This window comes from Salmo trutta, unplaced genomic scaffold (assembly GCF_901001165.1).
Source record: "Salmo trutta unplaced genomic scaffold, fSalTru1.1, whole genome shotgun sequence".
NCBI lineage: Eukaryota > Metazoa > Chordata > Actinopteri > Salmoniformes > Salmonidae > Salmo > Salmo trutta.
In genome coordinates, this window is record NW_021822992.1 from 1,365,344 (window position 1) to 1,381,712 (window position 16,369).

The 16,369-nt window shown below is 42.9% G+C and overlaps 2 protein-coding genes across 4 annotated transcripts in view; one reads left to right on the top strand and one right to left on the bottom strand.

Moving 5' to 3' along the window:
* The window catches only part of LOC115187873 (exostosin-1a), a 103,467-nt gene extending 87,116 nt beyond the window's left edge, over positions 1–16,351 (top strand). The window contains exons 6-12 of one of the 3 annotated variants that reach the window (XM_029746910.1): positions 1,299–1,417; positions 3,824–3,919; positions 5,808–5,897; positions 6,627–6,787; positions 13,943–14,114; positions 15,110–15,280; positions 15,551–16,351. In XM_029746910.1, coding sequence (XP_029602770.1) covers positions 1,299–1,417; positions 3,824–3,919; positions 5,808–5,897; positions 6,627–6,787; positions 13,943–14,114; positions 15,110–15,280; positions 15,551–15,565 — 824 coding nt within the window. In that variant the 3' untranslated portion in view covers positions 15,566–16,351. Of the gene's footprint in view, positions 1–1,298; positions 1,418–3,823; positions 3,920–5,807; positions 5,898–6,626; positions 6,788–13,942; positions 14,129–14,200; positions 14,457–15,109; positions 15,467–15,550 lie in introns of those variants that run through there. The other 2 variants (XM_029746908.1, XM_029746909.1) reach the window with 2 other exon arrangements.
* The window catches only part of LOC115187885 (CUB and sushi domain-containing protein 3-like), a 1,475,978-nt gene that overhangs the window by 1,222,960 nt on the left and 236,649 nt on the right, over positions 1–16,369 (bottom strand).

The following is a 16,369-nucleotide window of genomic DNA, read 5'->3' on the forward strand; positions in this document are numbered from 1 at the left end:
GTTAGCAGTGTGGTTAAGGTTAGGCATTAGGGTTAGCAGTGTGGTTAGGGTTAGGGTTAAGGTTAGGGTTAGGCATTAGGGTTAGCAGTGTGGTTAGGGTTAGGCATTAGGGTTAGCAGTGTGGTTAGGGTTAGGGTTAAGGTTAGGGTTAGGCATTAGGGTTAGCAGTGTGGTTAGGGTTAGGGTTAGGCATTAGGGTTAGCAGTGTGGTTAAGGTTAGGGATAGGCATTAGGGTTAGCAGTGTGGTTAGGGTTAAGGTTAGGGTTAGGCATTAGGGTTAGCAGTGTGGTTAGGGTTAGGGTTAGGCATTAGGGTTAGCAGTGTGGTTACGGTTAAGGTTAGGGTTAGGCATTAGGGTTAGCAGTGTGGTTAAGGTTAGGATTGTATGACTTTGGGGCTGTGCCAGCTAGCGACCACTCTGCAGAGCTTCCTCCACATCAAGATTCATGAAACCAAACTCTTAACCGTTCGTCTTGGGAGGTCGTTACGTTAACCTGGTGACTGACACAATCTTTGATACCGTTCCCCCCCAATTAAAACCGGAGTCAGATGAAACTAAGACTGGAGCTCATCAAGCCCCCACTGTCACACAGCCTTATTTATGTGTGTATAGAAACAGCTACCCTTCCTCCTCTCTCAGCCCCCGCTGACTTTACACCCATCGGAGAGACGAGCTGAATTGAGCTCTGGTCACCAGGGGCGGCAGTATTGGAAGTAGTGGGATTCAGGATTGGGAGAATTGATGAGGAACAAGTGTCAAATGTTCATATTGTTACAAGAAGAGTTTACAAACCTACAAATAACAACCATTTTCATATAAAAGGAGTCTTAAAATACAGGCAGTGAACAGATGCATATTCTCTGGTAACAGAGAACATGAACACACTGTATTCACTGGCTAGATCACTGTTGAGTTTGAGTTTATTTTGTATTTTTACAGGGACAGTGCACATTAATCAACGTTTCAGTAAAAGGGATGGTTTTAGCCAGCCGGCTAATCTTCAAAAGCATGTCCCTGCTACACTGTGCCTCAAACAATACATCATGATGAGATGCAATGTGTGAAGGAGGGACACATTCACAGCATCTTTGGTGTTAATAATTAAATCATCTTGAAAACGTTGTTGACTTTGACATTCGTCCTGTGTAGCTCAGTGGGTAAGAGTATTGGCGTCAGCCATGCCAGGGTTGTAAGGTTCAATTCCTGCAGGGATCATGCACACTGGTAAATGTATGCACTGACGACTGGACGTGGCTCTGATCTAGTTAATATTGTTGTTATTTGGCTGTGTTTCAGGTATCAAGCCTCGTCCCAAGTTCACAGCGGTCATCCATGCTGTGACTCCCCTGATCTCCCAGTCTCAGCCCATCCTCAAGCTACTGGTGGCTGTCGCTAAGTCCCAGTACTGTGTCCAGGTAGACTAACTCACATCTCAACACTGTGTCCAGGTAGACTAACTAACTCACATCTCAACACTGTGTCCAGGTAGACTAACTAACTCACATCTCAACACTGTGTCCAGGTAGACTAACTAACTCACATCTCAACACTGTGTCCAGGTAGACTATCAGTGTCAGTATTGTTTGTGTGCCCAGGTCACTCCCAGCACCACATGCCCATATGTGGTCATCATGAGTCATAGAATGAACTCAGAAATCCTTCAGCAACCTGACCTTGTAGAAAGTAGATTTTTGGCTCCTGGTGGCGGGTCGCCAAGTCTCAGTACTTTGTCTAGGTAACAGCTAGCGCCATGCTGTGTGTGGTCGGCATGAGTCACAGAATGAACCCAGAAATATAACTGCTTCTGCAACAAGAACCTTGTTATTTTGAGTTAGGTGTATAATTACATTTACATTTTACAGACGCTCTTATCCAGAGCGACTTACAGTAGTGAATGCATACATTTCATTTCATGCCTTTTTTTTCTCTTTTTTTGTACTGGCCCCCCGTGGGAATCGAACCCACAACCCTGGCATTGCAAACACCATTCTCTACCAACTGAGCCACAGGGAAGCTATATCTCTGTGTTGCACATGTCATGTTGTCAGCCATCTAGATGTCTTTATCAATGTGACATGAATGTGCGCTTTTATACCAGGTCATCATAATTCATATACAGTTGAAGTGGGAAGTTTACATACCACTTAGGTTGGAGTCATTAAGACTCGTTTTTCAACCACTCCACAAATTTATTGTTAACAAACTATAGTTTTGGCAAGTCGGTTAGGACATCTACTTTGTGCATGACACAAGTAATTTTTCCAACAATTGTTCAGAGATTATTTCACTTATAATTCACTGTATCACAATTCCAGTGGGTCAGAAGTTTACAGAAGTTGACTGTGCCTTTAAACAGTTTGGAAAATTCCAGAAAATTATGTCATGGCTTTAGAAGCTTCTGATAGGCTAATTGACATAATTTGAGTCAATTGGAGGTGTACCTGTGGATGTATTTCAAGGCCTACCTTCAAGCTCAGTGCCTCTTTGCTTGACATCATGGGAAAATCAAAAGAAATCAGCCAAGACCTCAGAACAAAAATTGTAGACCTCCACAAGTCTGGTTCATCCTTGGGAGCAATTTCCTCCTGAACTCCTGAAGGTACCACGTTCATCTGTACAAACAATAGTGCGCAAGTATAAACACCATGGGACCACGCAGCCGTCATACCACTCAGGAAGGAGACGTGTTCTGTCTCCTAGAGATGAATGTACTTTGGTGCAAAAAGTGCAAATCAATCCCAGAACAACAGCAAAGGACCTTGTGAAGATGTTGGAGTAAAGAGGTACAAAAGTATCTATATCCGCAGTAAAACGAGTCCTATATAACCTGAAAGGCCGCTCAGCAAGGAAGAAGCCACTGCTCCAAAACCGCCATAAAAAAGCCAGACTACGGTTTGCATCTGCACATGGGGACAAAGATCGTAGTTTTTGGAGAAATGTCCTCTGGTCGGATGAAACAAAATTAGAACTGTTTGGCCATAATGACCATCGTTATGTTTGGAGGAAAAAGGGGGAGGCTTGCAAGCCAAAGAACCCCATCCCAACCGTGAAGCACGGGGGTGGCAGCATCATGTTGTGGGGGTGCTTTGCTGCAGGAGGGTCTGGTGCACTTCACAAAATAGATGGCATCATGAGGGAGGAAAATTATGTGCATATATTGAAGCAACATCTCAAGACATCAGTCAGGAAGTTAAAGCTTGGTCGCAAATGGGTCTTCCAAATGGACAATGACCTCAAGCATACTTCCAAAGTTGTGGCAAAATGGCTTAAGGACAACAAAGTCAAGGTATTGGAGTATCCATCACAAAGCCCTGACCTCAATCCTATAGAACATTTGTGGGCAGAACTGAAAAAGTGTGTGCGAGCAAGGAGGCCTACAAACCTGACTCAGTTACACCAGCTCTGTCAGGAGGAATGGGCCAAAATTCACCCAACTTATTGTGGGAAGCTTGTGGAAGGCCACCCGAAACGTTTGACCCCAGTTAAACAATTTAAAGGCAATGCTACCAAATACTAATTGAGTGGATGTAAACTTCTGTCCCACTGGGAATGTGATGAAAGAAATAAAAGCTGAAATAAATAATTCTCTCTTATTATTCTGACATTTCACATTCTTAAAATAAAGTGGTGATCCTAACTGACCTAAAACAGGGAATTTTTACTAGGATTAAATGCCAGGAATTGTGAAAAACTGAGTTTAAATGTATTTGGCTAAGGTGTATGTAAACTTCCGACTTCAACTGTAGTAGATTTTGGTTATGATATAATCCATCCTAATGAAAACATAATTTAATGTTTAAATGTATGTAATATTTTTCCAGGTGATAGTCCTATGGAACTGTGACAAGCCCCTCCCAGCCAAACACCACTGGCCAGCCACATCAGTACCTGTCCTGGTCATAGATGGGGAGAGCAAGGTGAGTCCTCAGTACCTGTCCTGGTCATAGATGGGGAGAGCAAGGTGAGTCCTCAGTACCTGTCCTGGTCATAGATGGGGAGAGCAAGGTGAGTCCTCAGTACCTGTCCTGGTCATAGATGGGGAGAGCAAGGTGAGTCCTCAGTACCTGTCCTGGTCATAGATGGGGAGAGCAAGGTGAGTCCTCAGTACCTGTCCTGGTCATAGATGGGGAGAGCAAGGGGAGTCCTCAGTACCTGTCCTGGTCATAGATGGGGAGAGCAAGGGGAGTCCTCAGTACCTGTCCTGGTCATAGATGGGGAGAGCAAGGTGAGTCCTCAGTACCTGTCCTGGTCATAGATGGGGAGAGCAAGGTGAGTCCTCAGTACCTGTCCTGGTCATAGATGGGGAGAGCAAGGTGAGTCCTCAGTACCTGTCCTGGTCATAGATGGGGAGAGCAAGGGGAGTCCTCAGTACCTGTCCTGGTCATAGATGGGGAGAGCAAGGGGAGTCCTCAGTACCTGTCCTGGTCATAGATGGGGAGAGCAAGGTGAGTCCTCAGTACCTGTCCTGGTCATAGATGGGGAGAGCAAGGTGAGTCCTCAGTACCTGTCCTGGTCATAGATGGGGAGAGCAAGGTGAGTCCTCAGTACCTGTCCTGGTCATAGATGGGGAGAGCAAGGTGAGTCCTCAGTACCTGTCCTGGTCATAGATGGGGAGAGCAAGGTGAGTCCTCTTCTCCTATAGCTTCATATACATCAATATGCTGATGAATACAGAGAGAAGTTGAAATATAGCCCTAGTAAGCACATTCTAGTGACTTGTATTGATTGTTCCAAGATATCTAGTGACTTGTATTGATTGTTCTCAGATATGTAGTGACTTGTATTGATTGTTCCAAGATTGCTTCTGATGCTAAGCAGGGTTGGTCCTGGTCAGTCCCTGGATGGGGGACCAGATGCTGCTGGAAGTGGTATTGGAGGGCCAGTAGGAGGCACTCTTTCCTCTGGTCTAAAAAATATCCCAATGCCCCAGGGCACCCTACACTGCCCTGTGTAGGGTGCTGTCTTTCGGATGGGACGTTAAACGGGTGTCCTGACTCTCTGAGGTCATTAAAGATCCCATTGCACTTATTGTAAGAGTAGGGGTGTTAACCCCGGTGTCCTGGCTAAATTCCCAATCTGGTCCTCATACCATCACGGCTGTCTAATCATCCCCAGCTTACAATTGGCTCATTCATCCCCCTCCTCTCCCCTGTAACTATTCCCCAGGTCGTTGCTGTAAATGAGAATGTGTTCTCAGTCAACTTACCTGGTAAAATAACGGTAAAATAAATAAAAAAAATAAATATCTAGTGACTTGTATTGATTGTTCTCAGATATCTAGTGACTTGTATTGATTGTTCCAAGATATCTACTGACTTGTATTGATTGTTCCAAGATATCTAGTGATTTGTATTGATTGTTCTCAGATATCTAGTGATTTGTATTGATTGTTCTCAGATATCTAGTGACTTGTATTGATTGTTCTCAGACATCTAGTGACTTGTATTGATTGTTCTCAGATATCTAGTGACTTGTATTGATTGTTCTCAGATGTCTAGTGACTTGTATTGATTGTTCTCAGATATCTAGTGACTTGTATTGATTGTTCTCAGATATCTAGTGACTTGTATTGATTGTTCTCAGATGTCTAGTGACTTGTATTGATTGTTCTCAGATGTCTAGTGACTTGTATTGATTGTTCTCAGATGTCTAGTGACTTGTATTGATTGTTCTCAGATATCTAGTGACTTGTATTGATTGTTCTCAGATATCTAGTGACTTGTATTGATTGTTCTCAGATATCTAGTCATTTGTATTGATTGTTGTTGCAGTGAAGAGCCCTACTGTTTGTTGCTATGTCTTCAGGTGATGAGCAGTCGTTTCCTGCCCTATGACACAATATCAACAGACGCCGTTCTGAGTCTGGACGAGGATACAGTTCTCTCTACTACTGAGGTCAGTTACTGCCAGTAGTTTATTACCGTATGTAACTAAAGGGGTACCACAAGGTTCTATTTTAGGCCCAGTTCTCAAATAAAATAAAATTTAAGTTTATTTGTCACGTGCGCTAAATACAACAGGTCTAACAGCTTTAACCAATATTGCAAAAAAGGTATTAGGGGAACAATAGGTAGGTAAAAAGACAGGTAGCGAGGCTACATACAGACACCGGTTAGTCGGGCTGTAGTATGTACATTAGGATATGGTTAAAGTAACTATTTTTTTATTTAACCTTTATTTAACTAGGCAAGTCAGTTAAGAACAAATTATTATTTATAATGACGGCCTACCGGGGAACAGTGGGTTAAACTGCCTTGTTCAGGGGCAGAACGACAGATTCTTACCTTGTCAGCTCGGGGATTTGAAGATACAACCTTTCGGTTACTAGCCCAACGCTCTAACCACTAGGCTACCCTGCCGCCCCATATATGCATATATGATGAACAGAGAGTAGCAGTAGCGTAAAAGAGGGGTTGGTGGGTGGGACACAATGCAGATAGCCCGGTGTTCACCATTTTATATAAATGACAAGGGCAAAGCTATGAGAAAACGTCCAACTTCATCTATATATGCTGGATGCACTGTCACAACAGATGAGCTGAAGCTGAAGGATTGCATCATATACTGTAGTTGTATAACGAGCAATAGGTGCTCAATGTCAACCACTCTCTCTCCCTTTTGCAGGTGGACTTTGCTTTCACGGTGTGGCAGAGTTTCCCAGAGAGGATTGTGGGATACCCGGCCAGGAGTCATTTCTGGGACAGCAACAAGGAGAGGTGGGGTTACACCTCCAAGTGGACCAACGACTACTCTATGGTCCTGACAGGAGCTGCTATATACCACAGGTGAGAAGAATCAGGTTTGTTAGATTAGGGCTGAAACAAAACGCGGCAGGTGGGTAGTTAGCTCTCCAGGAGTAGGATCGGGCTTCCGTTGAGCCGCAGCTTTGACTGTTTCATATCAAAACAGCTATAGGGGAGCTGAATGAACTCTGCCTCACAACTAAATGTTACCTGTCCTCTAGATATTACCACTACCTGTCTTTACCTGGAGATATTACCACTACCTGTCTTTACCTGGAGATATTACCACTACCTGTAGATATTACCACTACCTGTCTTTACCTGGAGATATTACCACTACCTGTCTTTACCTGGAGATATTACCACTACCTGTCTTTACCTGGAGATAATCCCACTACCTGTCTTTACCTGTAGATATTACCACTACCTGTCTTTACCTGGAGATATTACCACTACCTGTCTTTACCTGGAGATATTACCACTACCTGTCTTTACCTGGAGATATTACTACTACCTGTCTTTACCTGGAGATATTACCACTACCTGTCTTTACCTGGAGATATTACCACTACCTGTCTTTACCTGGAGATAATCCCACTACCTGTCTTTACCTGTAGATATTACCACTACCTGTCTTTACCTGGAGATATTACCACTACCTGTCTTTACCTGGAGATATTACCACTACCTGGAGATATTACCACTACCTGTCTTTACCTGGAGATATTACCACTACCTGTAGATATTACTACTACCTGTCTTTATCTGGAGATATTACCACTACCTGGAGATATTACCACTACCTGGAGATATTACCACTACCTGGAGATATTACCACTACCTGTCTTTACCTGGAGATATTACCACTACCTGTCTTTACCTGTAGATATTACCACTACCTGTCTTTACCTGTAGATATTACCACTACCTGTCTTTACCTGGAGATATTACCACTACCTGTCTTTACCTGGAGATATTACCACTACCTGTCTTTACCTGGAGATATTACCACTACCTGTCTTTACCTGGAGATATTACCACTACCTGTCTTTACCTAGAGATATTACCACTACCTGGAGATATTACCACTACCTGGAGATATTACCACTACCTGGAGATATTACCACTACCTGGAGATATTACCACTACCTGTCTTTACCTGGAGATATTACTACTACCTGTCTTTACCTGGAGATATTACCACTACCTGTCTTTACCTGGAGATATTACCACTACCTGTCTTTACCTGGAGATATTACCACTATCTGTCTTTACCTGTAGATATTACCACTACCTGGAGATATTACCACTACCTGGAGATATTACCACTACCTGGAGATATTACCACTACCTGTCTTTACCTGGAGATATTACCACTACCTGTCTTTACCTGTAGATATTACTACTACCTGTAGCTATTACCACTACCTGGAGATATTACCACTACCTGTCTTTACCTGGAGATATTACCACTACCTGGAGATATTACCACTACCTGGAGATATTACCACTACCTGTCTTTACCTGGAGATATTACCACTACCTGTCTTTACCTGGAGATATTACCACTACCTGTCTTTACCTGGAGATATTACCACTACCTGTCTTTACCTGGAGATATTACCACTACCTGTCTTTACCTGGAGATATTACCACTACCTGTCTTTACCTGGAGATATTACCACTACCTGTCTTTACCTGGAGATATTACCACTACCTGGAGATATTACCACTACCTGTCTTTACCTGGAGATATTACTACTACCTGTCTTTACCTGGAGATATTACCACTACCTGTCTTTACCTGGAGATATTACCACTACCTGTCTTTACCTGTAGCTATTACCACTACCTGGAGATATTACCACTACCTGTCTTTACCTGGAGATATTACCACTACCTGGAGATATTACCACTACCTGTCTTTACCTGGAGATATTACCACTACCTGTCTTTACCTGGAGATATTACTACTACCTGTCTTTACCTGGAGATATTACTACTACCTGTCTTTACCTGGAGATATTACCACTACCTGTCTTTACCTGGAGATATTACCACTACCTGTCTTTACCTGGAGATATTACCACTACCTGTCTTTACCTGGAGATATTACCACTACCTGTCTTTACCTGGAGATATTACCACTACCTGGAGATATTACCACTACCTGTCTTTACCTGGAGATATTACCACTACCTGTCTTTACCTGGAGATATTACCACTACCTGTCTTTACCTGGAGATATTACTACTACCTGTCTTTACCTGGAGATATTACCACTACCTGGAGATATTACCACTACCTGTCTTTACCTGGAGATATTACCACTACCTGTCTTTACCTGGAGATATTACTACTACCTGTCTTTACCTGGAGATATTACCACTACCTGTCTTTACCTGGAGATATTACTACTACCTGTCTTTACCTGGAGATATTACCACTACCTGTAGATATTACCACTACCTGTCTTTACCTGGAGATATTACCACTACCTGTCTTTACCTGGAGATATTACCACTACCTGTCTTTACCTGGAGATATTACCACTACCTGTAGATATTACCACTACCTGTCTTTACCTGTAGATATTACCACTACCTGTCTTTACCTGTAGATATTACCACCACCTGTCTTTACCTGGAGATATTACCACTACCTGGAGATATTACCACTACCTGTCTTTACCTGGAGATATTACCACTACCTGTAGATATTACCACTACCTGTAGATATTACCACTACCTGTAGATATTACCACTACCTGTAGATATTACCACTACCTGTCTTTACCTGGAGATATTACCACTACCTGTAGATATTACCACTACCTGTAGATATTACCACTACCTGTCTTTACCTGGAGATATTTCCACTACCTGTCTTTACCTGGAGATATTACCACGACCTGTAGATATTACCACTACCTGTCTTTACCTGGAGATATTACTACTACCTGTCTTTACCTGGAGATATTACCACCACCTGTCTTTACCTGGAGATATTACCACGACCTGTCTTTACCTGGAGATATTACCACGACCTGTAGATATTACCACTACCTGTCTTTACCTGGAGATATTACCACTACCTGTCTTTACCTGGAGATATTACCACTACCTGTCTTTACCTGGAGATATTACCACTACCTGGAGATATTACCACTACCTGTCTTTACCTGGAGATATTACCACTACCTGTCTTTACCTGGAGATATTACCACTACCTGTCTTTACCTGGAGATATTACCACTACCTGTCTTTACCTGGAGATATTACCACTACCTGGAGATATTACCACTACCTGGAGATATTACCACTACCTGGAGATATTACCACTACCTGTCTTTACCTGGAGATATTACCACCACCTGTCTTTACCTGTAGATATTACCACTACCTGGAGATATTACCACTACCTGGAGATATTACCACTACCTGTAGATATTACCACTACCTGTAGATATTACCACTACCTGGAGATATTACCACTACCTGTCTTTACCTGGAGATATTACCACTACCTGGAGATATTACCACTACCTGGAGATATTACCACTACCTGTAGATATTACCACTACCTGGAGATATTACCACTACCTGTCTTTACCTGTAGATATTACCACTACCTGTCTTTACCTGGAGATATTACCACTACCTGTAGATATTACCACTACCTGGAGATATTACCACTACCTGTAGATATTACCACTACCTGGAGATATTACCACTACCTGGAGATATTACCACTACCTGTAGATATTACCACTACCTGTCTTTACCTGTAGATATTACCACTACCTGTAGATATTACCACTACCTGTCTTTACCTGTAGATATTACCACTACCTGGAGATATTACCACTACCTGTCTTTACCTGTAGATATTACCACTACCTGTCTTTACCTGTAGATATTACCACTACCTGTCTTTACCTGGAGATATTACCACTACCTGTCTTTACCTGTAGATATTACCACTACCTGGAGATATTACCACTACCTGTAGATATTACCACTACCTGTCTTTACCTGGAGATATTACCACCACCTGTCTTTACCTGGAGATATTATCACTACCTGTAGATATTACCACTACTTGTCTTTACCTGGAGATATTACCACTACCTGGAGATATTACCACTACCTGGAGATATTACCACTACCTGGAGATATTACCACTACCTGTCTTTACCTGGAGATATTACCACTACCTGTATTTACCTATAGATATTCCCACTACCTGGAGATATTACCACTACCTGTCTTTACCTGGAGATATTACCACTACCTGGAGATATTACCACTACCTGTCTTTACCTGGAGATATTACCACTACCTGTCTTTACCTGGAGATATTACCACTACCTGTCTTTACATGTAGATATTACCACTACCTGTCTTTACCTGGAGATATTACCACTACCTGTCTTTACCTGGAGATATTACTACTACCTGTCTTTACCTGGAGATATTACCACTACCTGTCTTTACCTGGAGATATTACCACTACCTGTCTTTACCTGGAGATATTACCACTACCTGTCTTTACCTGGAGATATTACCACTACCTGTCTTTACCTGGAGATATTATCACTACCTGGAGATATTACCACTACCTGTCTTTACCTGGAGATATTATCACTACCTGGAGATATTACCACTACCTGTCTTTACCTGGAGATATTACCACTACCTGGAGATATTACCACTACCTGTCTTTACCTGGAGATATTACCACTACCTGTCTTTACCTGGAGATATTACCACTACCTGTAGATATTACCACTACCTGTCTTTACCTGTAGATATTACCACTACCTGGAGATATTACCACTACCTGGAGATATTACCACTACCTGGAGATATTACCACTACCTGTAGATATTACCACTACCTGTAGATATTACCACTACCTGGAGATATTACCACTACCTGTCTTTACCTGGAGATATTACCACTACCTGGAGATATTACCACTACCTGGAGATATTACCACTACCTGTAGATATTACCACTACCTGGAGATATTACCACTACCTGTCTTTACCTGTAGATATTACCACTACCTGTCTTTACCTGGAGATATTACCACTACCTGGAGATATTACCACTACCTGGAGATATTACCACTACCTGTAGATATTACCACTACCTGGAGATATTACCACTACCTGGAGATATTACCACTACCTGTAGATATTACCACTACCTGTCTTTACCTGTAGATATTACCACTACCTGTAGATATTACCACTACCTGTCTTTACCTGTAGATATTACCACTACCTGTCTTTACCTGGAGATATTACCACTACCTGTCTTTACCTGGAGATATTACCACTACCTGGAGATATTACCACTACCTGTCTTTACCTGGAGATATTACCACTACCTGTCTTTACCTGTAGATATTACCACTACCTGGAGATATTACCACTACCTGGAGATATTACCACTACCTGTCTTTACCTGTAGATATTACCACTACCTGTCTTTACCTGTAGATATTACCACTACCTGTCTTTACCTGTAGATATTACCACTACCTGTCTTTACCTGGAGATATTACCACTACCTGTCTTTACCTGGAGATATTACCACTACCTGGAGATATTACCACTACCTGTCTTTACCTGGATATATTACCACTACCTGGAGATATTACCACTACCTGGAGATATTACCACTACCTGTCTTTACCTGGAGATATTACCACTACCTGTATTTACCTATAGATATTCCCACTACCTGGAGATATTACCACTACCTGTATTTACCTGTAGATATTACCACTACCTGTCTTTACCTGTAGAAATTACCACTACCTGTAGATATTACCACTACCTGTAGATATTACCACTACCTGTCTTTACCTGGAGATATTACTACTACCTGTCTTTACCTGGAGATATTACCACTACCTGGAGATATTACCACTACCTGGAGATATTACCACTACCTGTCTTTACCTGGAGATATTACCACTACCTGGAGATATTACCACTACCTGTCTTTACCTGGAGATATTACCACTACCTGTCTCTACCTGGAGATATTATCACTACCTGGAGATATTACCACTACCTGTCTTTACCTGGAGATATTACCACTACCTGGAGATATTACCACTACCTGTCTTTACCTGGAGATATTACCACTACCTGGAGATATTACCACTACCTGTAGATATTACCACTACCTGTCTTTACCTGTAGATATTACCACTACCTGTCTTTACCTGGAGATATTACCACTACCTGTCTTTACCTGGAGATATTACCACTACCTGGAGATATTACCACTACCTGGAGATATTACCACTACCTGTCTTTACCTGGAGATATTACCACTACCTGTATTTACCTATAGATATTCCCACTACCTGGAGATATTACCACTACCTGTATTTACCTGTAGATATTACCACTACCTGGAGATATTACCACTACCTGTCTTTACCTGGAGATATTACCACTACCTGTCTTTACCTGGAGATATTACCACTACCTGTCTTTACCTGGAGATATTACCACTACCTGGAGATATTACCACTACCTGGAGATATTACCACTACCTGTCTTTACCTGGAGATATTACTACTACCTGTCTTTACCTGGAGATATTACCACTACCTGTCTTTACCTGGAGATATTACTACTACCTGTCTTTACCTGTAGATATTACCACTACCTGGAGATATTACCACTACCTGGAGATATTACCACTACCTGTCTTTACCTGTAGATATTACCACTACCTGGAGATATTACCACTACCTGGAGATATTACCACTACCTGTCTTTACCTGGAGATATTACTACTACCTGTCTTTACCTGGAGATATTACCACTACCTGGAGATATTACCACTACCTGTCTTTACCTGGAGATATTACCACTACCTGTCTTTACCTGGAGATATTACCACTACCTGTCTTTACCTGGAGATATTACTACTACCTGTCTTTACCTGTAGATATTACCACTACCTGGAGATATTACCACTACCTGGAGATATTACCACTACCTGTCTTTACCTGGAGATATTACTACTACCTGTCTTTACCTGGAGATATTACCACTACCTGGAGATATTACCACTACCACTGGTGGACCAGCTGTCTAACTGTGAACCCTGACCTTAACCCTCCCGGTCTAACCCTAACCCTACCTGTACCTGTCTTTACCTGTAGATATTACCACTACCTGTACACCAGTTACCTGCCGGCTAGTCTGAGGGGCCTGGTGGACCAGCTGTCTAACTGTGAAGACATCCTGATGAACTTCCTGGTGTCAGCCGTCACCAAGCTGCCGCCCATCAAGGTCACCCAGAAGAAACAGTACAAAGAGACTATGATGGTACAGGTGAGGTCTTTGTGGTCTTTCTGTTTGGTCTGCTTAGGAACAACAGGAGATATTACTATAGAGAATACTATGATGGTACAGGTGAGGTCTTTCTGTTTGGTCTGCTTAGGAACAACAGGAGATATTACTATAGAGAATACTATGATGGTACAGGTGAGGTCTTTCTGTTTGGTCTGCTTAGGAACAACAGGAGATATTACTATAGAGAATACTATGATGGTACAGGTGAGGTCTTTCTGTTTGGTCTGCTTTAGGAACAACAGGAGATATTACTATAGAGAATACTATGATGGTACAGGTGAGGTCTTTCTGTTTGGTCTGCTTTAGGAACAACAGGAGATATTACTATAGAGAATACTAAATGAGACATTCACAAGTAGTTTACACACACACACACACATATCCAACTACATTTTCAGATGCAGGGTACAATTAAAATGTTATATATATATAAAAAGGAATCACAATACCTGCACATTGAATTTGAGCCTTTTCAGGGACAACTCTGGCTTTGAGTCCCTGGCTGCTGTAGCATATCTGTAGGGGAAATGTTGATAAAGATTATTCTTTATTCATTTCCCATTTCTCAGGAAATGCACAGGAAGTGCCGTGGCTTTTTCATGTTATTTTCTTTTTATTTTCCTTAATGTTCCTGATGTCTTCAACAGACGTCACACGTTCCACCATCTGTTGTTATAGATGTTTCTTATTGTTGCATAAATATATTTTGGGTTTCTGGCCTGAAACAAATAAACAAACCAATAAACAAACCAATATCTACAGTAAAACCATCAACTGAAACAATGAAACCAATAAACAAACCAATAACTACAGTAAAACCATCAACTGAAACCAATAAACAAACCAATATCTACAGTAAAACCATCAACTGAAACCAATAAACAAACCAATATCTACAGTAAAACCATCAACTTCAACTGTTATCATTATTAACCCATCATTACTAATATCTCTGTCTCTCTCTCTCCCTGCAGACCTCCAGAGCGTCTCGGTGGGCCGACCCAGACCACTTTGCCCAGCGACAGAGCTGCATGAATAAGTTTGCCAGCTGGTTTGGCAGCATGCCCCTGGTGCACTCTAATATGCGCCTGGACCCGGTGTTGTTTAAAGACCAGGTGTCCATACTGAGGAAGAAATACAAGGACATAGAGAGACTATAACCAGCCTCATCCTCTCTGTCTCCATGGTGGAGTGGAGAGGGACAGAGAGAGACTAGAACCAGCCTGATCCTCTCTGTCTCCATGGTGGACTGTAGAGGGACTAGAACCAGCCTGATCCTCTCTGTCTCCATGGTGGAGTGGAGAGGGACAGAGAGAGACTAGAACCAGCCTGATCCTCTCTGTCTCCATGGTGGAGTGGAGAGAGACTATAACCAGCCTGATCCTCTCTGTCTCCATGGTGGAGTGTAGAGGGACATAGAGAGACTCTAACCAGCCTGATCCTCTCTGTCTCCATGGTGGAGTGTAGAGGGACAGAGAGAGACTAGAACCAGCCTGATCCTCTCTGTCTCCATGGTGGAGTGGAGAGAGACTAGAACCAGCCTGATCCTCTCTGTCTCCATGGTGGAGTGTAGAGGGACAGAGAGAGACTAGAACCAGCCTGATCTCCTCTGTCTCCATGGTGGGGTGGAGAGGGACAGAGAGAGACTAGAACCAGCCTGATCCTCTCTGTCTCCATGGTGGAGTGTAGAGGGACTACAACCAGCCTGATCTCCTCTGTCTCCATGGTGGAGTGGAGAGGGACAGAGAGACTAGAACCAGCCTGATCCTCTCTGTCTCCATGGTGGAGTGTAGAGGGACAGAGAGAGACTAGAACCAGCCTGATCCTCTCTGTCTCCATGGTGGAGTGTAGAGGGACAGAGAGAGACTAGAACCAGCCTGATCCCCTCTGTCTCCATGGTGGAGTGTAGCGGGACAGAGAGAGACTAGAACCAGCCTGATCCCCTCTGTCTCCATGGTGGAGTGTAGAGGGACAGAGAGAGACTAGAACCAGCCTGATCCTCTCTGTCTCCATGGTGGAGTGGAGAGAGACTAGAACCAGCCTGAAACCCCTGCGGCTTCCTGGAAGGACAGGAGAGTAGAGGGATGGGAGAGACACAGAGACCTTCCCAGAGAGAAGGGAGGAACAGGGGAAGGGAGGAGAGGAGGAGAGGAGGAGAGGAGGAGAGGACAGGGCTGTGGAGCCAGGACACCACGGTCGACCCTCCCAGAGAGAGAGGAGAGGAGGAGAGGAGG